The following is a 24,535-nucleotide window of genomic DNA, read 5'->3' as shown; positions in this document are numbered from 1 at the left end:
CAATTACCTCTAAGGGGTTATAAACCCATTTACAAACATTTTAAACTTCTTTTATACATCTATTTCCTTGTAAAGTTCTTCCGTTATCTGAATAAAAAAAAGCCACCCTTTTTAACACCAAATAATCCTAATACATTCAACTTATAAAACACTGTTAACCCAGAATTCTTATAAATGTTCCAGAACTGTACAGAAACTTAGGAAGGTTTCAAATAAGAGTTACAAATCTAAATACATTCCCTCAATTGCACATTTTATTTTGTAGTTACAAGACTGCCAGTTTAATAGGTTAAAATCTTTCATATGTTACAAGGTCATAAAATACCACATATGTAGAAATTCCTTCTTGAAAGACACAAAAAACTGTACCCACTGAATTCTCAACCTTCCTCTGGTCGGAAGATACCCACTCACCAGGGAGGACAATCACCACCGGCTTTTCACCAGAGATTCAACGAGGCTTAAGGTCTGGACTGTGGCCAATGGGGAGATTAACATCCCCACCAGTTCAGGAAGTCATTATTTCCTTCCACATATTCAACCCTTTGGGATTATCTCCCTAGAACGCCTGGGTGTGCTTGGCTAGTGATTTGGCCAGGATACTGACTGGATGCATGTTGGTGATACCTGCATGCTCTTCCCTGTGACTATGATCACACGCCCATCACTTCAAGAGGGAGTGGTCTGGAGATCCCAACACTGCCTTCAATTTATTACTTCCTCTCTTCACAGAAGACTTTTCCATGACAAAGTCTGCAAATCCTACCTGGGTTTATAAATTGACTGGATTTTGTACTTTTTTGTTTTTCAGATCTTCTCATCTTCCTGCCCAAATCTCTAAAAGCCATTTTGTTGTTGTTGTTTAGTCGCTAAGTCGGGTCCAACTCTCTGCAACCCCATGGATTGTAGCCTGCCAGACTCCTCTGTCCATGGATTTTCCCAGGCAAAATTACTGGAGTGGGTTGCCTTTTCCTTCTCCAGGGGATCTTCCTGACCCAGGGATCCAACCCACATCTCTTGCATGGCAGGCAAATTCTTTACCGGTGGGAAGACACCAGGGAAGCCCCAAGAGCCATTTTACTTGGACTGAAATCCTACAGTTCTTGCAAAACCTTCCTTTCACAGGGCCACACAACTCTCACAAACATTAACTAATATCAGATTGAATCATGGCTCTCCCCAAAGGCTTAATTAACTCTGTCCTTTCAGTCCAAAGACTGACCCATCCCAGCAGATCTGCAACTGCTTTTCTGGCAATACACTGCTAGTATTTGGTGTGTTAAATTGTATATAGCAAAACTTGCCTTAAAAATTATGTTATTCAAACCAGACTTGACTTTAATTTCGCCCATCAGAGTTGTTGGCGAGCTGGAATCTGGGTGTGTCCAGGGACAGCTAACTGCCAAATCCCCAAACCTGGCAGAATTCCCCACTGTCTCCTGCCTCCTTGACCTCCCACCCACACACAGAAGGCTCCACACCCCAGGTGCTCTCTGGGGTGGACCATTTCCGAGTTCATCAGTTTCCAGGAGAAGGGATATGGTATGCGATCACAGCAGAAAGGACCAGATGTCAGGGCTGGCTTCCTGCTGGGTTAAGAGTGACTGCAGAGACTGATGCCTAGATTAAGTGGACCAGTTTCCTCATCTGAGTGACAAAAACAGGGGATCCTAAAAACTAGCTCATTTCCTTCATTCCCTTGGGGAATGAAACGCGTGATCTTCAGTTCCTCAGAGAAGTGAAAGCAGCAACAAGGAATCCAGTAATTCTTGTTATCAGCAAGCTTTACAAGTCAGCAGAGTCCGAGCAGGTGGCTCAGAGCCCGCTCTCCAGACACTGCTACCCTCTCTCCGAGCCCTGAAGTCAGAGGAGCCACGATGCCTCTGCCGCTGGCCTGCCTGCTGCTTCTCCTCCTCTCCACCCACAGTGCCCTGGCCCTCAAGATCTGCTCCTTCAATGTGAGGTCCTTTGGGGAATCCAAGAAGGCAAACTGTAATGCCATGGATGTCATTGTGAAGGTAAGCCCATTTTCCTGTTAGAAGGACTGCTGGATACCCCTCACGCTTTCTCTAAAGCTTTCGGACTTTTAAGAGACTCAAGAGTTGTTTAACTGAAGTTAGCCCCTAGGGTGAAGGAAGCTTGTGCACTCTCTCCCTCCCCTCTACTCCTCTCCCTTTCTTTTTCCTTCTCTCCCCCTACAGCCATCAATCTTTTTCCAATTCCCAAGTCTAATCTTTCTCCCCACTTAGCTAAGACTTCCCTTGGGTAATCTGACCAATGTCTTGAGACTGTTCACATTCTTCTCGTGTCAGTTGATTCTCTTTATCCTATGCTGGCTGCTGCTGCTGCTAAGTCGCTTCAGTCACGTCCGACTCTGTGTGACCCCATAGACAGCAGCCCACCAGGCTCCACCGTCCCTGGGATTCTCCAGGCAAGAACACTGGAGTGGCTTGCCATTTCCTTCTCCAATGCATGAAAGTGAAAAGTCAAAGTGAAGTCGCTCAGTTGTGTCTGACTCTTAGCGACCCCATGGACTGCAGCCTACCAGGCTCCTCTGTCCATGGGATTTTCCAGGCAAGAGTACTGGAGTGGGGTGTCATTGCCTTCTCCACTTTATCCTCTAGGTTAATTTATTTTTGATGCTGGGGCTGAAACCCTTCCCAAGACTCTGGGTTTTATTACCTTAGAAACCCCAGAGACACCACGTTTTGGTGGGAGCACCAGGGGCCCTGGGCTCACCTTTCACTAGGCAGCCAGGTGCACCAGCTCTGCCAGTCCCTTCTCCCTGAGCCCCTCAGTGCCTTTCAGTAAGATGGTCCTCACACAACCTGGCCAGCATGCAGGGTTACTGTGAAAGTGTAATGAGTCCACGGTGAGAGCTCACACTGACAGAGCCTTTGCAGAGCCCACTCTGTGCCAGTCACTGTATTAGGCATTTTATATTAAGACAACTTATTTAACTTAAGCCATGATCACATCTGTCACGTCTTCATAAACACTATCACCTCCTCACCTACAATTTCTTCCCCATCAGTTTTTTTTTGTAAAATAACATCTTAATTGTTTAAATTAGGACTGTAATTTTTTAAATTATAAACTTATATTTTACAAATTAATTTTATTACACTAAAAATAGTCAATATGGACTATTTTGAAAATACAGAAACATATAAAGAAGTATCCTATCACTTGAAGGTAACAGTTGTTGCACTTGGGTAACTTTGTTGCGGATGTTTTTCTATCCAAAAATAATACATAAACATGCATCTATTTTGCAGCATGGAGATACCCTATTCTGCTTTTATATAAGAAGCATTTCATACGTTGTTAATATTCTTTTAAAACACAACTTTTAATGCCTTATGCTGCGTTTCCAACGTGTTTCATTCAACGCTTCTCTATCTGGGGATGCTTAGGATATTTCCAGTTTTTCTGTTGCAATACATCTTCCTCTTTGATCTGCATAAGTAATAATAAGGGCTTCCCAGATGGCTCAGTAGTAAAGAATCCATCTGCCAAGAAGCAGATGTGGGTTCAATTCCTGGGTCAGGAAGATCCCCAAGAGAAAGAAATAGCAACTCATTCCAGTATTCTTGCCTGGGAAATCCCGTACAGTAATAATAATAATAACAACATTTTGTTGTTTGCCTCCTACATGGCTGGCCCTGTTCTAAGTATTCATTTATCCTCCAACAATCCTGTGAGGGAATGACTATTATTATGCCAATTTACAGATAAGGAAACAGATGCAGAGTAGTAGCAGGAACTTTTTTACAGTGGAAGACATTCCTCAAAGTGAGAAAACTAGATCAAAGTATTAATACATTTCCCTGGTGGCTCAGATGGTAAAGAATCTGCCCACAGTACAGAAGATGCAGGTTCGATCCCTAGGTTGGGAAGATCTCCTGAAGACGGGATCTTCTACCCACTCCAGTATTCTTGCCTGGAAAATTCCATGGACAGAAGAGCCTAGAGGGCTACACTCAATGGGGTCGCAGAGTCAGACACAACTGAGTGACTAACATTTTCTTTGACTTTTCATATACATATTCTAAAGTGCTTTCCAGAAAGATCTGACAGTGGTTAAGTGACTAAATCAGGAGGCTGGCTGGGAGAACAGCACCCAGCTCTCTTTGGTGAACCCTACAAGTCTGACGCCATGATATGCAAGCCTGTTGATGGAAGGATGCAGACTCTGACATAGTCTCACTCCTCTGTCACTACACTGGTATATCTTCAGCCCCTGGCACTTTTTAATGGCACCAGGCCAGTGTCGGTGGCCCTCTCTGCTCTGCCCTTTATAGAGAGGAAACTAGAATATATATGTGCTCTGGAAATAGGACCAGTGGCATAATCCCCCTGCTCCGTGTTTCTGGAACTGATGTGAAAAGACAAAATGAATACTGAGGATGCTCTGTCCTTGACAACCAAATTCCAGCCCACTAGAATTCCATACAAAGGAAGATCCCAGTGGCCTCCAGTGGGGTTGACACCCTGGTCCTCAGCTTACTGCTCATTCTGAAGGGGACCCTCCTGTATTCTTTACCCACTGAGTTCTTCTTTTTTCTTTTTTTAGCCACTCCCTATGGCAGGCATTTGGGATCTTAGTTCCCTGACAAGGGGTCAAACCTGTGACCCCTGCAGAGGAAGCCCAGAGTTCTAACCACTAGACCACCAGGAAAGTCCCCACACTGAATTATTTCTTGCCTCTCAGGGCTTGTTCAAAAGTATCCTCCATGGAGCCTTCCCTGATCCTCTGGGCAGATGTAACTAATTATTCCTCAACACTCTCATAGGCCTGACTTTTATTTAGCACAACTGTCTTTGGTCTCTCACTGTAGCTAGTTCTTTCCATTTGTCTTTTTCACTGATAACGAGTCTTTGAGGGAGGGAGTACATTTTAATAGTACAGCATGGTGGGAAAAGGCAATGGCACCCCACTCCAGTACTCTTGCCTGGAAAATCCCATGGACGGAGGAGCCTGGTAGGCTGCAGTCCATGGGGGTCGCTAAGAGTCAGACATGAGTGAGCGACTTCACTTTCAATTTTCACTTTTATGCACTGGAGAAGGAAATGGCAACCCGTTCCAGTGTTCTTGCCTGGAGAATCCCAGGGACGGGGGAGCCTGGTGGGCTGCCGTCTATGGGGTGGCACAGAGTCAGACACAACTAAAGGGACTTAGCAGCAGCAGCAGCAGCAGCAGCAGCAGCAGCACGGTGGGCTTTGCAGTCATGTGAACCTGACTTCACATCCTACTCTTATCACCTATACTGGCTTCACGACTTTAGTCTTTCAGTCACTCTGAGCTTGGTTTCCTCCTATGCTTAATGAGTTCAGAATCATAGCTGTCTCAGAGCTGGTGAGGCTCTGAGTAGGCTCACAATAAATGTTAACTCTTACAATTATTATAATTGTACTTCTTCATTTCTGCAGTATCCAGCCTGGTATTCTTTACTTACTAAGGCCTTAATAGATATATTTATTATTATTATTGTAATTATTCAAACAAAGCCAACTTGCAGGACTTACAGGGATCATGCGCTTTTGGTCTGGATTCTGGTTGCCTAGGTTCACATTCTGGCTCAGCCACTTTCTAGCTGGGTGATTCTGGATAGTATCTCAGCTTTCCCAGAAAGAACCTCAGGCTCTTTGTCTTCACAATGTATATCATAATAGTACTTACCTCAGTGAGTGAGTGAAGTCGCTCAGTCGTGTCCGACTCTTTGTGACCCCATGGACTGTAGCCTACCATGCTCAGGGCGTCTATCATTTATTTCAGAGAAGAGGATAGTTAATTTAACAAAGCACCCAATCTGATACTTAAAACATAGTAAGTGCCCCCCAAATAATAAATCAATCAATCTAATCGAAAAATGGGCAATCTAAACAGATATTTCTCTAAAGAAGACGTACAGATGGCCAATGTTGCTAATTATTAGAGAAATGCAAATCAAAACTACAGTCACTCTAGTCAGAATGGCCATCATTAAAAGGTCAACAAATAGCAAATGCTAGAAAGGATGTGGAGAAAAGGGAACCCTCTGACATTGTTGGTGGCTCAGATGGTAAAGAATCTGCCTGCAGTGCGGGAGACCCAGGCTTAATCCCAGGGTTCGATCCCCTGGAGAAGGGAATGGCAATCCCCTCCAGTATTCTTGCCTAGAGAATTTCATGGATAGAGGAACCTGCTGGGCTGCAGCCCATGGGGTAGCAAAGAGTGGTACAAGGCTGAGCGACTACAACTTTCACTTTCATATGTATAACTGACTCGCTGCTCTGTACAGCAGAAATTAACACCACACTGTAAATCAACTACAATGAAAAAAGAGTAAGTGCCCAATAAAAGGTTTCATTATTTGTAGTAAATGGCCTCACACCCCCGGGGAATTCTCTCTCTGCAGGTCATCAAACGCTGTGATATCATACTCCTGATGGAAATCAAGGACAGCAGCAACAGGATCTGCCCCACACTGATGGAGAAGCTAAACGGGTAAAGATGGGGCCCCGGACCCTCTGCCGGCTCAAAGCCAAGTGCAAGGATCTGAAAATCCCCTGGGAACTGAAACTAGTGTAGCACCAGCACTGGCCCAGACCACCAGGTCACGTGGCCCACGCTGCCCAGGCTTTCAACTGTATTAACTGCGGCCCTGAGAGTTTTCAACCAGCTAGTTCTAATATGATAAAACAAAAGAGGGAAATGGGTGAGGAATCAGGACTGAGAGAAATGAAACAGACTAGAAGCTGAGCTGAAGTACTGTTACAAAGAAAAGACTGAGTGCAAATATGAAAACATGATATGCCCACGGGCTGGAATATTACACTGCGATTAAAAGTCATGGTTACTACAGAGTAGGTTAGAGCTAAACATTCCAGCATGGAAAGATGGCTACAATACATGGCAAAAAGCAAGTCCAGAACTATACGTAGAAGAGCCCATTTTAGTAATCACACTACATCACACATGAATAAGGGTGTGGTGGAGTTTGCATGGGCATAAAAGAAAGACAGGAAGGATGTGCTCAACTGTTAAGAGTGGTTACTTCCTGGGCGTGGTGGGTATGACTGGAGAACCACTTGGAAGGGGGCTATGAAGAAATGGGAAACATTTGCTTTTTATTTTATATACCTCTGTCAGTTCAGTCACTCAGTTGTGTCTGGCTCTTTGCAACCCCGTGGACATATACCCCATGGACATAAACCTCTGTACGATTTGAGTATTTTACAAAGTCTGAATTTGATGATTTGATTTGAATTTTTGAGTATTTTACAAAAAGTCTTAAGCCTGAGAGAAACAGCCTTCGATGCTCTCCTTCACAGAGCGAGGCCCCTGGGCTGATGGCAACCACCCCTCTCTGGGCCTCAGTTTCTCATCTGAGAGTCCAGACTTGGAGTAAAGCATCTCCTTTTTAGCCTCACAGGTCTGCTCTTGACAATGACAGAGGGGATGAAGCCCAGGCATTAGGCACCTCCACTCAGCTCAGACCACGTGGGCTTGGATTCTGGCTTGGCTATGATCTTGGGCAAGTTACTGAACCTCATTGTACCTCATTTTCCCCATCTATAAATAAAGCTAATAATAGAACTCATCTTCCTGGGATGTGGTGATAATTAAACCAAATCATTCATGTAAATGGTTAAGCTGTGCCTGGTATGGAGCAGTGGCAACTAAGTGCTGGGATGTTCATCACTAGTAGAAGTAAGGGGATGCGTGTAATGGCAAGTGATGATCCAGAGGCCCGCAGGAAACAGCGACTGATGACCACAACGGCACCATACAGGCCAGGCATCCCGTCAATCCGTTTGTGTGTGCTATCTCATTCGCTCCTCACAACAGCTCTGTGGAGCAGGTTCTCCCACTACTTCCCTTATAGCTGAGGGACAGAGGCACAGACAGCAAGGATCTGCCAGGTAATCCAGCCAATAAATGGCCAAACCCACCTTTGTGCCTGGGTGGTGTCTGAGTCCAAGCCAGTGCTCTGGTCTGAGTCCCCTCAACCTTCTTTGAAGTGGCCCGGGCCAGTGTTCAGAAGTATGAGGGACCAAGGGGACGGGGGTTACAGGCACCACCTGCAGCTGGTCTGGATTAAGCCCTCCCACCCTCGGTGGTCTCAGTTCTCCCCAGCCTCCCTAGACTGTGCTGTGGACTCCAAGCAGAGCCAGGCCTGTGTGTCTCCTAATTCTCTGTAAGCCAGGAAGGGCCTTCGTCACTTCATAGCCGAGTCATTGCAAGCAGTTTGCCAACCCAGGACTTGGCAGGCTAGATTTAGAACAGAGCCAGTCTTTCCAAATTGGAAGCCCAGCGGAATCCACTGTCTGCGCTCCTGGGGCCCCCATAGCCAGATGTGCCTTAGAATATTAATTTCCAGGAATTTCTGCGGGCTCTAAGTTGGCCCCTAAAAGCCCCCTCTAGTTTCTCCCAATGGAACCTGAGAATATGCCACAGCTTAGACATACCCCAGATCTTCTAGAGGGATGGTGAAGTAGACTCTGCCCAGGGTGGAGTTATCAGCAGGTTTGGCACACACATGTGAGTCAAGTCTTCCTGATAAGGGTGAGGCAGAGGATCAATGGGACTTTATGACTGTATCCTCAGTCCCCAGAACAGAAACAATAGCCATTTGGAATCACAGTTTCAGGACTTGTGAAAAAAATGCCTGGGAGGTTTCAGAGCAGAAAAGAAATGTCCAAAAAAAATCTTAGTAGGTCAGCCATAAAAAGGAACGCGTTTGAGTCAGTTCTTATCGGGTGGATGAACCTGGAACCTATTATACAGAGTGAAGTGAGTCAGGAAGAGAAAGATGGATACCGTATTCTAACACATATATACAGAATCTAGAAAATTTACTTACAGGGCAACAATGGAGAAACAGACATAGAGAATAGATTTATGGACATGGGGAGAGGGGAGGAGAGGGTGAGATGTAAGGAAAGAGAAAAAAGGAAACTTACGATAGCCAATGGGAATTTGCTGTATGGCTCAGGAAACTCAAACAGGGGCTCTGTATCAACCTAGAGGGGTGGAAGACAGGAGGGAGCTTCAAAAGGGAGGGGATATATGTCTAACTAAGGCTGATTAATGTTGAGGTTTGACAGAAAACAGCAAAATTCTATAAAGCAATTATTTTTCAATAAAAAAAATAAATATAATTTACAAAAAGTCTTAGTAGGAATCCTGCATATGATAAATGCTCAGGAGTAACCCGGTGAAGTTAATTCTACCAGGAAGTATGAGATGCAGTCCAGCCACAGGCCAGAACAACCTTCGGGGCTGACTACGGCCTGAATCTTCTATGGTCTCAGTGAAGTCCTGTACCTGTCTTCAGGTACAGGACAAAGCAGGTGGATTTGGGGGTGAGCAGGATCTCAATTCAAATCCCAGCTCTGCACTTGCAAACTATAAAAATGGAGTAATAATAGTACTCCTCTTATCAGGACAAGAAACAATGGCAGGTGTCACATTCCCAGTAAGTGGTGGCCCTTCTTATGAGACTCAAAGGTTATAATGAACAGAAGCCCTTCTACATGATGCCATTGGGCATACGGAAGCTGACTGGAGGGAGCGGAACCTAGGCAGAGAGAAACGTTTGTTCTTTAAGATGCAATGTAAAATCTTTTTGTTTTCCAGAAATTCAAGAAAAGGCATAACATACAACTATGTGATTAGCTCTCGCCTTGGAAGAAACACATATAAAGAACAGTATGCCTTTCTCTATAAGTAAGTATAAATTATGCTTCCCGGAACATGGTTTACTTATCAATATGACCGTGAATGGAATAAAAATCTTTTCCTCAAAACCAAATTTAGATGTCAAACCAGCTCTCAGTACTGATCAAATTACTGAGCTGTTAAAAGTGGGGCTGATGGAAAGGATAATATTAACTCTTCAAAACTAATTTGCTGGATGACTTGGTGACCTGGTCAGGAAAGTCAAAGAGTTCTTTATCCCCCATGGTCAAGTCCTGGCAGGGGATGGAAACATGAATTGCCCAGCATGGCTGCTCTGGGACATCACATTCTCATTTTCTTCCTACTAATAATCTCTGCTGAGTCTGACCTTTAAGTTTTGAGCTCCCCAGATACTCAGTTCCCCAAGGGCTCTGGCCCTTGTGGAGACTGACTGAGCCTTGTCCTCAGGTAAAAGATCCCTTTCGGCACTCAACTCTGCAGGGGAGGCCAATAAAGCTGTGGGAACATTCATCTCTGCTTCTTCAAAGAAGTAAGAAGAAAGCCAACTCATCTTGGAGGACTGTCTTTTTTTCTTTTTTCTTCCAGAGAAAAGCTAGTGTCTGTAAAACAAAGCTACCTCTACCACGACTATCAGGCTGGAGACGCAGATGTGTTTTCCAGGGAACCCTTTGTGGTCTGGTTCCAGTCACCCTACACCGGTGAGACCTACAGGCCCCTCTCACTCCTCACTTCCCCAGAGAGCCCATGAATGGGCAGCAGCCCTGAGTTGTGAGCTGTGATCCCAGGGTTTATGCAGCATCTTTAGGGAGGCATTTCGCTTGAGATGACCATTAGGGGTTCCTAACACTTGAATGCGGAGGACACAGTATAGTTTGATGACACCAGGCTGGCTGCTTAGAATGCCACAGCTCAAGACTTCCTTGTCCTAGAAGCCACTTTCTGGAATCAATAATAACCTTACTCTTACCTGGTAAGAGTAACCTTTGCAGCGTTTAGGCTGATGGCAATTATTTAGAAAAATCCCCCAGTCCCAATCAAGGACAGCTGCTCCTTCATTTGAAAAATCTGAACACTGGCCAACGAAGATGATCTCCCAACCTAGAGCCACACGGCCCCTCCAGTGATCACAGAGCCATCTCCCCCACAGACTGGGGGAAGAAGCACCCTGATTTCTGACAACAGTAGTACTTGTATTAGTCACTAACAATTATTCATCTGTGATGAATGCCAGGTTCCTCTCATCTTTGCAACACCCAAAAAGATAGCAACTAGGACTGTCTATGCTTTATGATGGAGGAAGTTGAGGTTCAAATAGATGGAGTCACACACCCAAGCTCATCCAGCAGTTATTGAAGTGGACAAGCCAGGGCTGTAACACAAACTTCCATCTCAGGAGCCCACGCTCTTAACCACCATGCAATACTCAACAGAAAGTCAAGAATTACTTTGATTTGTAGACTGGAACTATAGAGAATCAGATCTTTTTTTCAATACCCACTACATGGGTACTGGACAAGACAGAAAAGGTCCCTGTCCTTGTGCAGCAGGGGAGACAGATAATAACTAAATAGTCAGAGCTGTACATATGAACATCTATATCTACATCACACAAATATTAACATCTTCAACTATGAAGTTAACTATTTCTGCACAGGGTTAATAGCTCAGAACAGAGTATTTTAGGAAAACAAACATGGAAGAACAGCAGGAGATTTTTCAGCAGGAAACAAACAAAAAACTGAGAAGGAGGTGAGGGCTACTGAGGAACCAGAAGTGCCTTTCAGAGAGGACATTCAATAATCGTTTTTGTCACGCACGTGATTCACATTCAGCTGATCTGGCAGCATTAGGAGAGGCCCTTCCCACCAAACAATTCTTCTTTGAGAGAGTACTCAACCTTCGTGAACTGCTGAACAGACCTGTTTGTCTGGAGCTTCTACCCTTCCCTACTACCCTCGCCCCCCAACACCCACCCACACTGGGATGGCATTGCTCTGCCATGTTTGGAGTTTTCTCTCCATCTGAACAAGTAAATGTCTTTATGTCGCCTCTGTTTGGGATTAAAGAGGAAGGAGTTCGCCATTTATCTATCTTTTCTTCCTTCATTTATTCTCTCAATCATTCATTCATGAGTTCAATCAACAAACATTTCTGAGCACCTCCAACGTGCCAGGCATGGTGCTAGGTTCTGGAGCCAAGAGGGTGAACAAGAAGATAAGCCTGCCCTCAGAGAACTTAGGTTCCAGTGGGCTAAGCAGGTAATTTCAGAGCATGAAGGCAGTAAGCAGGGCTTACTGAATAGCAGGGTAAGGGGCCACCTTAGGGCAACTGGGGGACACCTCCCCGGAGGTGACAATGGCTCTGACCAGAAGAAGCCAGTCACAGATTGCTGGTGGAAAGGCATTCTGGCGGCAGGGCACAGTGAGCACCCAAGCTCAGGAGGAGGAAAGGAGTTGGGATGTTCATGGGCCCAAAAAGAGGCAGGGGAGTGGGAAGGAGGAGGGAGGAGCAGCGTGAGAGACAGGCTACTGAAGCAGGGCAGGTCTTGGAGGCAGGCTGCTGGTCTGATGGACTTCCACTGTGGGACTTGAGCAGGGATTGCCTCATAGAACGTAGCTCCTGAGAAGAGAGGGCCCTCAGGTGCAGACCAAGGGAGAGCCTGAGGAGGAGGTGTTAAGAAAGACACCACCTCCTCACTTAGGCTCCCTCAGCCCCTCCTGCTGGGGAGGCCCACAAAGGGCCACTCTGCTTTTTAAATAAAATTGTTCAGGCTTCCCCCCCCCCGCCCCCGCCCTTCTAATTATAAAAGGAGTATAAACTGAAAACTCTTAATTTTTATTTAGAAAGTTTTTTTTCCTTAGTATAAAGTCAAACAGGCTTAATGTTTTTTTAAAAATGGAAAATACAAGGCATTTTTTTAAAAATGAGAAAATAAAAACACCCACAATGCCAGTGAGGAACACTGTCTACCAGCTTTCTCTTAGTCAGGAAGGGCAACTGGGAGAAAAGAGGCTTTGGTGTGCTGAAAATGGCAGCCTAATGACCATAAGGTTATTTAAATCTCGACCACTGGACCTTCTGGAAATGGGGGGCCCTAGATGACACAGTCCGTGCCTTTTGAGGGGACAGCCTGTTTCCCTGAAGCAGTGTTCATGGAATCTTGACAAGGAAATGTGTGACCTCTGCCTCCTTCCTGTTCCTCAGCTGTCAAGGACTTCGTGATTGTCCCCCTGCACACCACCCCTGAGACATCCGTTAGAGAGATTGATGAGCTGGCTGATGTCTACACAGATGTGAAACGTCGCTGGAATGCAGAGGTGATGACCCTCTATGTCTGCTGAATTCCCATCTAGCAGGGGCAGAATCTGGTTCCTGAGAGGGGATGAGCAATTCTGAGGGAGGGTGAGGAGGCGGGGTCTGTGCAGACGACCACCACTTGAGAGCTTCATTTTAGGCCTTTTCTCAGCCCAAAATATCTTTCTGCTTAAATGTGCCTAGGTACGCTCCCTGGGGGTCTTGGGAAATTCACACCCTGCTCCACTAATAATGGCTGCCAACATTCACTGAGCAAATGAATAGCTGGTGCCAGGCACTATGCTAAGGCTGGACATGGATAAATTTACTTAATCCTCCCAATAGCCAGATGAGGTAACGACTTTGATCATTCCAACTTCACAATTGAGAACAGTGAGACAAAGAGATGTCAGAAATCTTTCAGTTACAAGTGACAGAATCCCAAAATGGCTCATGAAAAGAAAGAGCAATTCATTGGTTAAAGGCAGAGTTGGACAAGGCAATCAGGGCTTGTCTTCTCTCTCTCCAGTCTCCATCTCTTAGCCTCCCATTCCCCTGGTGGGCTCCATTTTCAGGCTGTCTCCACCCATATGATGGCAAGATAGTCACCAGCAGTTTCTAAAGCAACTGACAAGTTTTCTGTCCCACAATGGAACAAATATAATGGGATGGAGTCTCACTGACTAAGTCTGGATCACATGTTCATCCCTGAACCAATCACTGATGAGGTGGTTGAGATGCTCTGATTGGTTAAGTCTGTGTCAGTTCCACACCAACTTCACAGACCCAGGTAGAAGAGGAAGATGGTGTCTCAAAGAAACTAGGGGTGCTTTCACAGAGGGGAATAACAATATGTCCACCACCCGTCTTGGCCTCAATTATTTCCTCATCTGGAAAACAGCGGTGGCACCCCACCCTCCACCCCCAGACGCTGTGAGGTGTATGAAAGTGTGTGGCACATATGGAAACGATCCAGAGGGCTCTTCCTCATTCTTCTTTCTACTTTTAAGATGTGACTCCAATGACACAATCCCTCCACCTCAGTTCTGCTGCTCAAAGTGCAAAATCAGTCCAATACAGCGTGGACACAGAGCTGGGTCATGGTGCATGCAGGGGTGTGTTTCACTGCTGTTTTGTAAAAGGCAGGGTATGAGAAAAACTCGCTTGTTTCTAAATTATAAATTTCATTCACTCATTTGGCAAGAATTTATGGAGCATCTGTTAAATGCCAGGTACAGGGGAGGCCTCAGTGGTACAAAAGTGACCTAGAGGGGAAACTCTTGTGCTGAGCGAGGAAGGGGCTTTCAGGGAGGCTGATTTGGATTCAGTCCTTAACTTCATTCCAAGTCGAGTAGCCTACAGCAGGTCACTATATCCTCTACTCTTTCCACAGGGGACAAAGGTCCCTTCTACCTCTTAGTGCTTATTGTCAGATTTAAAATAAACTTCATAAAGTACTTAACGTTTGGCTTGGCACACAGGACGTGCTCAGGAAATCATGCCTACATAAATAGAAGCTGCCTGACACTCCAGTTAAGGATGACATCCTGTCTCAACTGCACCCACCAGTCTCAGGGAAAACCATGATACCCAGAGTCAAAGGAAAATGTTTTTGAAGAAAACTCTGAGGTCAGCAACAGCACCAAACAATAGCACTAACAAGGAAATCTGTTTCCTCTCATAAGAATACTAAAATTCTGTTCCAAAAGCCCTACAGGAGAAACCACTTCCGAGACAGAAGACTCTGACGGTGGCGTTGGGGCAGAGGTGGACAACTCATTCCATCAGCCCCTCCCCGTAAGCCTCTTCGCACCTCCTCAATAGGCAGAATTCCCACGAGGAGTTAAGTTCCCAGCTTCACAACGAGAGAGGAAAGAGCAGTGCCAAACACACCACCTGAGTTCACTTTTCCTTTCTTGGAAACAAAAGGCGTGGATTCATTCAGATGTTTATACCCACAGAGGCAAAAGATGTGAGGGAATAACTGAGCTGTGTTCTTTCATCTTTAATCTGTACTCCCAATTGGAGTGACTCAGTGATTAAGAACAGGAGGGAGCAGCTACAACAAATATCCTTCTTCCCATTAAGAACATCCTTCCTTGTCATACTCACCCATCCAATACTCATCAGAACTGTGGCTCGGTTTTAAACTGTGGCCTCTCCTTTTAAAAAACAAAAAGAAATTAAGACCCTATATTAGTCTGCTTGGGCTGCCATAACAAAGTCCCAAAGACTGAGTGGCTTAAACAGCAAAAATTTCTGTCCTCACAGTTCTGGAGGCTGGATGTTCAAGACCAGAATGGCAGCAGGGTTTGGCTTGGTCTTCCCTCTGTGTCCATGTCTTAATCTCTTTTTATAAGGACACAAGTCATATCAGAGTAGGCCCACCCCATATGTAACCTCATTCTATCTGTATTAACTCTTTAAAGGTCATCTGCAAATACAGTCTGAGATACTGGGGGCTAGAACATATGAATCCGGGGGGACACATTTAGCTGATAACTGAACTCATCATTTACTGGGTATGCAAGGTGGAGTCCCTGCTACCAGTTCTGCATAAAAGTGTTAGACAACAATGCCTATATGAGACAGTTATAAATCCTGTCTTTCAGAATTTCATTTTCATGGGTGACTTCAATGCTGGCTGCAGCTACGTCCCCAAGAAGGCCTGGAAGGACATCCGCCTGAGGACGGACCCCAAGTTCGTTTGGCTGATCGGGGACCAAGAGGACACCACGGTCAAGAAGAGCACAAACTGCGCCTATGACAGGTAGGAGGCGTCTGCCAGACCACCATGAGCCCACACAGTGCCTGGTGCGCGTTGGGAAAGGCGGCTCCTCCCGGACAGGTGACGCTCCTGCTTGGAGAGCCGAGCTGCTCTGACTTTAGGCCCTTCCACTGGGTACTTTGTGAAGCATGCAAAGTGAATGGCCATATATGGTGGCCTTAAACACACAGCTTAGCAGTGGCAAGAGCGGGCTTTGCTGTTGGACGGGCCTGGATTCAAATTCTGTCTCTACCACTTAGTAAGTCAGGGACCGAGAGAGCTAAGCTCTTTGTGTCTTTGCTCCCTTAGTGGTAAAACAGAGACTATATTAAACAAAAAAGTATAAATCTTCTATATCTTCTAACACAGTATCTGGAATATAGTTAAGCGCTCAATATATTCACTGGCTGTTAAGTACTACATCACAAAGTCATACTGCAATTTATTCATTCAATTCTCTGTTACTGGGCATATTAGGTCATTACCAAGGGTTTGCTATTAAAAGCAAAGTGTAACGAACCCCCTACATATATATGCATTTTGTATTTATGATTTCCTCAGGATGAAAGTCTAAAAATGAGAGTAGTTACTGCAAGATAATTTATACTTCTAATGCTTTACCATACACTGGGGGTGGGGGAGGGGTGGATGGGCTGCACTGTGCAGCTTGCAGGATCTAAGTTCCCTGACCGGGGATTGAACCTGGGCCACGGCAGTAAAAGCACTGAGTCCCAACCACTGGACTGCCAGGGATTCCTATGCTGTCCTGTGCTTAGTTGCTTAGTTGTGTTTGACTCTTTGCAACTCCATGGACTGTAGCTCGCCAGGTTCGTTTGTCCATGGGATTCTCGAGGCAAAGAATACTGGAGTGGGTTGCCATCCCCCTCCTCCAAGGGGATCTTCCTGACCCAGGGATTGAACCCAGGTCTCCTGTATTGAGTTGGATCTGCAATCCTTTACCATTCTAAATGCAAATATATACAACTAAATAATAGCATTCTTTAGTATTTATAAACTCTCCTTGGAGATTTTCAATCAGTTGCATCCTTAAGTTAGAAAGTGAGGAAGGACCTGAAGTGTGGGAACATTCATGACTGGCCCATCCACAGCAGAAACCACGGGTGGGGAAGTCCCAAGGAGCCCTGGTCCTCAGAGTGGTTGCTATTCCCTGAGCTCAGCACGCCACCAAGGAGCATGATGTGGCCCAGAGGACAGTTCTCACTTCTCTAGTTTTAAGTTCTGACTTTCATTTTCATCCCGTGACCTCCTTTTTACCTCTAAGAGCTTGAGGGCTAGTGTGCCTTCTGCTGATTTCATCATTCCAGCTTCCCTAAATGGAAACAGCCCTGGCCCTGGGAAAAGCAGAACCAAGGTGGGGAGTTACAGGAGACTGAGCGGCCTGGGTACTGCCCCCTCCATCCTATTATGAGGGGCTACCTCAAAGCTGGTTGAAAAGGGTTGCTTGCTCCCTCGCCCACTTGCATATGCCAGCTGTGTGGCCTTGGCAGGTAAATCCCTTCTGTGGTTCCATTTCTCTTCCCTGGCAGAGGAAAGGGAGGTGACTGAAAGCAATGCCACAGAAGAACAGTGCATCCCAGGAAAAGATAGATTAGATGGGGCAGTGGGGCAGGTCAAAAAAGATGTTTACTAAAGGACTCCCAGATTTTTTTTTTTTTAATTGTATTTTTTTAACATTTATTTTCATTTATTTATTTATTTGGCTGCCCTGGATCTTAGCTGCAATACGCAGGATCTTCGATCTTCACTGTAGCATGTGGGATTTTGTGTGTGTGTGTGCGTGTGGCATGCAAACTCTTAGTTGTGGCATGTGGGATCTAGTTCTCTGACCAGGGATCGAACCCAGGCCCCCTGAGTTTTAGCCAGTGCACCCCAAGGGAGGTCCCCAAAGGACCTCCAGTTTTACGCACTTGTATGCCAAAGGATGACAGGGTTACATGATTTTTTAAACATTACTTTCTTGTTTCGTTGCTCTGAATTTTCTGTGTTTTCCGTAACAGTATATGTCTCTTATGGTTGTAAAGAGGCATAAAGGGAGAAGATGACATGGCCTCAGGGGCAGTCTTTGCTCTGTGTGCTGTGTGCTGGTGGACACGCCAAGATGCTCAGAGCCAGCTGGGCACTGGAGCAGCCTCAGGAAGCTTAGTGGGATCCCCTGACTCGCCCACACACAAAACCAACATAAGTCCAAGATAGGGGAGCCCTAACTATGCTGTTCTTCACACTCTGGGTCTGAAAGGATGGCTTCAAGAAACCTCCGCCTGAATGCCAAGAGTTTACTTATGGAGACGAGGTCAAAATTAGCCAGGTGGTGTTGGTAGCCAACAAAGGAAACTAGGTCAGCTGGCTGGAATCGGGGAAGGCTCAGTGGACAGTCATGGGTGAGCAGTCCGGCCCAGGCTGTCCCTCTTCAGCCAGCTGGTTAGGGCCATGAAGACCCTAACCACGTCACCACATTTGAGGTATATTGGACTCCACTTAACCACCACCTTCCGGTTCTCTGTCAGCACTGCAAAGCGACAGTACTATAGTCTTTTTTCTCTGTATTAGTCTTTAAATCTATTCCATTATTACTGAAATAAAATTAATTTCAAGAGAAAATTTGACAAAACTGAAGGCAAGGAAACAGCATTACTTGTCATCAATCAAAAAATAATTGTAAAAGTAAGCCCAATGAAAACCAAAAAATGTTAAATTATGCCTTCTTTCTCTTGTCAGCAGAATACTCTGTCGGATGAAATAGGAGCATAGGGAAATATTAAAGATAAGCCAGGACCTTTTTCTAAAATTGAATCAGGAAAAATGAAAATAACTGCAAAGGAAACATCTTTCAGTACTCCAGACATTGCTATGTGCCGAGATGTCCACATCTCTTCCGCTGCCAGGGCTCCTGCTTGGACAGGGGACACTGTCCTGGTGCCCACAGGCCACAGCAGGGATGACCTTGTGTTTCAACCACAGGTGCTGTGCTGAGGGTCTTCGTCAGGGAGGGGGAGATGCCCCCTTCAACCCCACTTGAGTTCTTGTGGCTGGACTGACAATAAAGGTGGCACAATACTGACTAATAGGAGAAAAAGAAACAAATCTCAATTTGTACACACAGAGGGCTTACAGAAATGGGACCTAAGAAGTGGTCAAGTTGCAGAAATATCTCTTTTGACCCACCTCCTAGAGTAATGAAAACAAAAACAAGAATAAGCAAATGGAATCTAATTAAACTTAAAAGCTTTTGCACAGCAAAGGAAACCATAAACAAAACAAAGGAAACAAAACCTAAAACAAAAGAAAACGAGACAACCTTCAGAATGGGAGAAAATATTTGCAAACAAAGTGACTGACAAGGGATTAATCTGCAAAATATGCAAACAGCTCATGTAGCTCTATGTCAAAGAAACAAATCAAAAAATGGGCAGAAGATCGAAATAGATATTTCTCCAAAGAAGACATACAAATGGCCAAAAAGCACATGAAATGATGCTCAACATCACTAACTTTCAGAGAAATGCAAGCCAAAACTACAATGAAGTATCACTTCACAAGGGTCAGAATGGCCATCATCAAAAAGTCTACAAATAATAAATATTAGACAGCGTATTGAGAAAAGGGAACTTTCCACTGTTGGTGGGAATGTAAATTGGTACAATCACTATGGAGAACAGTATGGATGCTCCCTAAAAAACTACAGATAGAACTACCATATGATCCAGCAATTCCATTCCTGGGCATATATCCAGAGAAAACCATGATCCTAAAGGATATGTGCACTCCAATGTTCATTGCAGCATTGTTTGCAAAAGCCAAGTCACGGAAGCAACCTAAATGTCCATTGTCAGAGGAACACATAAAGAAGATGTGGTGTATATATATACACAATGGAGTATTACTCAGCCATACGCAGTGAAATAATGCCATTTGCAGCAACATGGGTAGATCTAGAGATTATTAAGCGAAGTAAACCAAAGACAAATATCATATGATGTCACTCATGTGGAATCTAATTTTAAAAAAATAAAGATACAAATGAACTTATTCACAAAATAGAAACAGACTTACAGATCTCTAAAACAAACTTACTGTTACCAAAGGGGAAACGTGGGAGACAGGGATAAATCAAGTGCTTGGGATGAACACACACACTGCTGTAAGACATAACCAATGAGCAACCACCGCATAGTACAGGGAACTCTACTCAATACTCTGCGATAACCTGTGAGAGACAAGAATCTAAAAGGAATGAATATATGTATATGTATAACTGAATCACTTTGCTGTGTACCTGAAATTAACACAACAATGGAAATCAAATGCACTCCAATAAAACTAAATTTTTTTTACAGTGGTCAAAACAGAAGGCTTTTTTATAATTTTTAGACAAAGAACAACAAATTTGCAAGGAATTGAAAGGACAAAAACTCAGGTTTGGGTGCTCAATTAGTGAAGAATTTAAACAGTGTTGGCTTGGGGGTAGTCAATTAAATAAGTAACAAAGTTTGTTTATACAGAAGTGTTGGCCTGAATTCCCTATTTCTGGAGATAAGGGTGCCTGTCCTTCCTTCTACCTCCAGATTCAGGGAGTGTACCATTCAGGGGAGATTTATTTCCTACTTTCAAGGAGACAGAAAGGAGTGTTCCTCTTACATTAGCTGTTTCTTCATATGCCATTGTGGCCTATTTTGGGGGTGGCCTATTCTGAGCTTCAGCACAAGCTAAAACCAGGGCTGGACTTTTGAACTCCATGTGAAAGGGCCAAGCAGTTCAGTCATTCCAGAGGTCAAGCAAGAAGCCCAGTTTGATCTCAGATAACAACAGCGTGGATTAATGGGATTCTTTTCTCTTTCCTTTTCCAGGATCGTGCTTAGAGGACAAAATATTGTCAACTCTGTTGTTCCTCAATCAAACCTCATCTTTGATTTCCAGAAAGCTTACAGGTTGTCTGAATCGAAGGTACAGCTGTCATCTCATCTTTCTGTGCCACTGTCCTGGGAAGATGGGTTGGTGTCACCCAGCGATGGTTTAAGTCACCAATGGAGACCTGACCCTGGGCCACTGGGCCTTGAGTCTCAAAGCCTGTGATTCCATGACTTGAAGACCTGCCTCAACTTCTGACTGATCTGGTCCAGGGATGATGCTCCCAGTGTGTGTTCCTTTGGGTGACTTGGTGCATTTCATTCTCAGCCTCCCTCAGCTTGAATTCATTTGTCACTAAAATCAAGGTGTCTCCTAATTCCCAAATCTATCTCCCTTTTCTCTACAGGCCCTGGATGTCAGTGACCACTTTCCAGTTGAATTTAAACTTCAGTCTTCGAGGGCCTTCACCAACAGCAAAAAATCTGTTTCTTCAAAGAAGAAAAAAAAGACCAGTCATGCCTAGATACAAGGGTGCCATTTTTATTAACTATTTCTTGCCTCTAAATAAAGCAGCTCCAACAGGTATGAACTGTTCCCTGTGCTCAGGAAACAAGACTGGCCCAAATGCTTCCATTTTTCAACCTGAATCTACTTCATCTTAAGCCAAACTGGGAAGAGTGTCTTTTATTCTCCCTCTTGAGCCCAAACCTCCCTTGAATGTCTAGAAAGGAAACTGGGGGCTTCACATCCTGACCCCAGCAGGTGTCACTGCTCAAACGGCTGAGAAGCTACACGAAGAGGAACATCGGCTTTCTGTTTTGAGCATCCTGTTCCACAGGAAACGACCCTAAAGGCCAAGATGCCAAGGCCCCAACAGTACCCCATGGTTTGGGCAATGAACTGCTTTAGGACCTGGCCCTCATGTGTGAGGTCAGGCCACCATCGCATCTTGCAGGGATGCAGGGTGAGGCCATTCCCACTGGTCTCCCTGCCTCCAAACAGTCCTCCAACTCAGCTAGCCCAGCGATCACCAGTGTCATCCTTTGAAATTCCAATCTGACCACAGCCCAGCCCCATCCCCACCCCATTTTAAAATCCTTCAGGAGCTCCTGACACCACGTGGAGAGCACCCAGGGTATCCGGATGCCCTTCAGGAGCTCCTGACACCACGTGGAGAGCACCCAGGGTATCCGGATGCCCTTCAGGAGCTCCTGACACCACGTGGAGAGCACCCAGGGTATCCGGATGCCCTTCAGGAGCTCCTGACACCACGTGGAGAGCACCCAGGGTACCCGGATGCCCAGGAAGGTCTCCATTTCCTGGTTTCTCGTGTCGGCCTTCCCTTTGCCCACCATGGACTGTAGCCCAGCAGGACGGCCCCTTCCTTGCATGCCCCAAGCTCTCCCTCCTTCTGGGCTCAGCAACCGCCATACGCCATACCCTACTCTAACGTACACCTCGTCGTATGTTTACCAGGGCCACTATTTGGGCTCTGTGGGGGCCTGGGGGGACAAAGGCCCAGCAGGCTGGGAGGGACTGGAGGACCCTGTTATCTTTCCGCAGCTGCAGACTTGCAGAGGAGTCCAGCAGCAAGGCACCGTTTTATCCATATCCACGGTGACCATTTTGGTTTGTTTTGCTTTGTCTTCCCTTATATTGTTTCTTTGAGTAGTACATGAGCAGGACTAAATCTGTAAGCAGTACCAAGAAAGAAGCCATGACAAGGGACACTGTGCCCAGCCCTCCATCTCTGGTTTCCTGTCTCAGAAGAGGTCCCTCTTATCAGCTGATGCATTCCACCTGAGAGACTCTGCAAAATAAGCACCATGTGTAATCTTGAGAAATAGAGCCTGGCATACTATATGCGCAGTCCCACTTTTTGCTGATTTTCCTAATTATATTGAGGGCGATGTGACTTTTGATATAACAGAGACTGTAAGCCTGATACTTGAGATCTGGTTACATCTGGCTGAGAGAATAAAATCAAAAGTGCCCTGCTTTAAACATGCCCTGATTTCTCCAAACATCCAGTGAACCTCAGAGGTCTTGCTGGAACCGGCGGTGGCAAGGCTACAAAGCTTCCGTGACCCCTTATGAGCAGTGCTCACAGTCCCAGGAAAACTTCCAGTTTCCAAGGCGCAAAATGGTCAAGCAAGCAATTCACAAATGAGCTCACTGCTGAAGAAAAGGTCATCCCTTTGTCCCAAAGGCCAGCAACGTGGCTGGGAAGACTCTGTGCCAGAAGGGGGAGGCAGGGGAAGTGAGCCAGACACTACCTGAGTCTGTCCATGTTTCTGGCCTGGTCTTGCCACCCTGCAGCCTCTTTGGCTATAAGACATCTCTCTGTCCCTGCATTGGAGCAACTTACTGGGCCCACGGACATCTGCCAGCTCCCATTCTGGGCAAACTATGCCAAGCAAGAGGGTATGAAGTGCGGCTTCTTCTCACGGGCTGCAACTTAACAAGCCCCAGACATCCTCCCATTGTTCTGGCTCATTTGGCCTGGCTGGGACAAAGAGTTCCTGTGACTTTGGGGGAGTGGGGTGTACCCTGGTCCTATGTATTCAGCTTTGGCTTTGTCCAGAGGGTTTGAAATCTTAGGGAACCAGTTACCATGCCGATTCCCCAGGGTCCAGCACCCTTGGAGTCTGTCTCAGTAGGTCTGGGGTGGCCCCGGAACCTGCATTTTTAATAAGCTCCTAGGTGATATGAGGGCTTCCCTGGTGGCTCAGCTGGTAAAGAGTCCACCTGCAATGCAGGAGACCTAGGTTTGATCCCTTGGTTGGGAAGATCCCCTGGAAAAGGGAAAGGCTCTACCCACTCCAGTATTCCAGCCTGGAGAATTCCATGGACTGTATAGTCCATGGGGTCACAAAGAGTCGGACACGACTGAGTGACTTTCACTCTGAATGACCTAGGTGATATGAGGAGCAGATTTTTCTTTCATTATTTACTGGGGACCAAATTTTTCACCCACACTCCTATACCCTCCTAGATGAGAAAAGTTGTAGCATGGTGTACACCATCACCTACTAACTGGGGGACCTTGAGCAGCTCACCAGCCTTCAGTCTCCTTATGTATAAAATGGCGTTAAAAAAGAATCAACCTCCTGGAGGAAGTTTAAATAAGATAATGCACTTAAAACACTATGTGACCGACCACCTCAAAAGCCCTCAACAAATGGAGGTGTTATTTTTATTAATAAGACTTGTTTCGTTAAAGGGTAAGCCAGTCAAGCCTTTGGGTATATGTACCCAGTTATTTAAGGCTCTCAGTTATTTAGAATGAATTTCTGCCATACAAGGATCAGGCCAAGTTTCCAATTCTTTTTCATTCACCACAGCAAGTATTTTGGCGTAAGTATTTTGGCATCAGTCTTGAGAAATGGAGATGTCCCTACTTCCAGTCCTTGCTATCTTCTCATCCTCATCAACACTCCTTTCTTACCTCAAACAAACATGCTCTCTAGTGCCCTTCATCCTGTCCCTGTGGGTTGGAAGGGGCAGGGAGGGGGATGCAGAAGGGAGCTTCTCCAGTTCAGCCACCCTGGCTCCCATCTCTGCCTCAGGTTGCACAAGGCAAGTGTAAAGGGCAGATGCAAAACCAGGGGGAAAAAGAAGGACAAACTGGAGGTCACGTCTCTCTTCCCTCCCAGAAAAAGTACAAGGGCAGGGGCATGTGTGGGTGAGAGAGGTCACACCTGTATCAGTTACCAAGTCTTCACCACAGCCCACAAAGCTCTGACAAAATAGTTCTTGGCTTTCACTTACCTTTCCAACTCAACTTTCAACCGGGTATACTCTGCAGTCACACGGCTTAGCTCCTTGTTCATGCTCTCACCAGCCTCTGGGACTTTTCACATGCTGTTTCCTTCCTCCTGCACTGCTCTTCTTCCCCTTCACTTAATAACCTTCTCATT

At 45.6% G+C, this 24,535-nt stretch overlaps 1 protein-coding gene across 1 annotated transcript; it reads left to right on the top strand.

Moving 5' to 3' along the window:
* Positions 1 to 1,515: 1,515 nt before the first annotated feature.
* Positions 1,516 to 22,619, top strand: DNASE1L3 (deoxyribonuclease 1 like 3). Its single transcript, XM_027523181.1, has 8 exons — positions 1,516 to 2,018; positions 6,402 to 6,490; positions 9,626 to 9,715; positions 10,274 to 10,386; positions 12,893 to 13,005; positions 15,595 to 15,752; positions 20,615 to 20,711; positions 21,022 to 22,619. The coding sequence occupies exons 1-8, from the start codon at positions 1,878 to 1,880 to the stop codon at positions 21,136 to 21,138; spliced, it is 918 nt and encodes a 305-aa protein (XP_027378982.1). The 5' UTR covers positions 1,516 to 1,877; the 3' UTR covers positions 21,139 to 22,619.
* Positions 22,620 to 24,535: the final 1,916 nt, after the last annotated feature.

Source organism: Bos indicus x Bos taurus, chromosome 22 (genome assembly GCF_003369695.1).
Source record: "Bos indicus x Bos taurus breed Angus x Brahman F1 hybrid chromosome 22, Bos_hybrid_MaternalHap_v2.0, whole genome shotgun sequence".
Lineage (NCBI taxonomy): Eukaryota > Metazoa > Chordata > Mammalia > Artiodactyla > Bovidae > Bos > Bos indicus x Bos taurus.
Note: the sequence above shows the minus strand (reverse complement) of the source record. Positions and strands in the feature narration are given on the sequence as shown.

Coding starts and splice junctions, on each gene's coding strand:
- DNASE1L3 (XM_027523181.1), top strand. CDS start 1,878: ATGCCTCTGCCGCTGGCCTGCCTGCTGCTTCTCCTCCTCTCCACCCAC. Junction 13,006..15,594: donor AACGTCGCTGGAATGCAGAG/GTGATGACCCTC, acceptor CCTGTCTTTCAG/AATTTCATTTTCATGGGTGA. Junction 15,753..20,614: donor ACAAACTGCGCCTATGACAG/GTAGGAGGCGTC, acceptor TTCCTTTTCCAG/GATCGTGCTTAGAGGACAAA.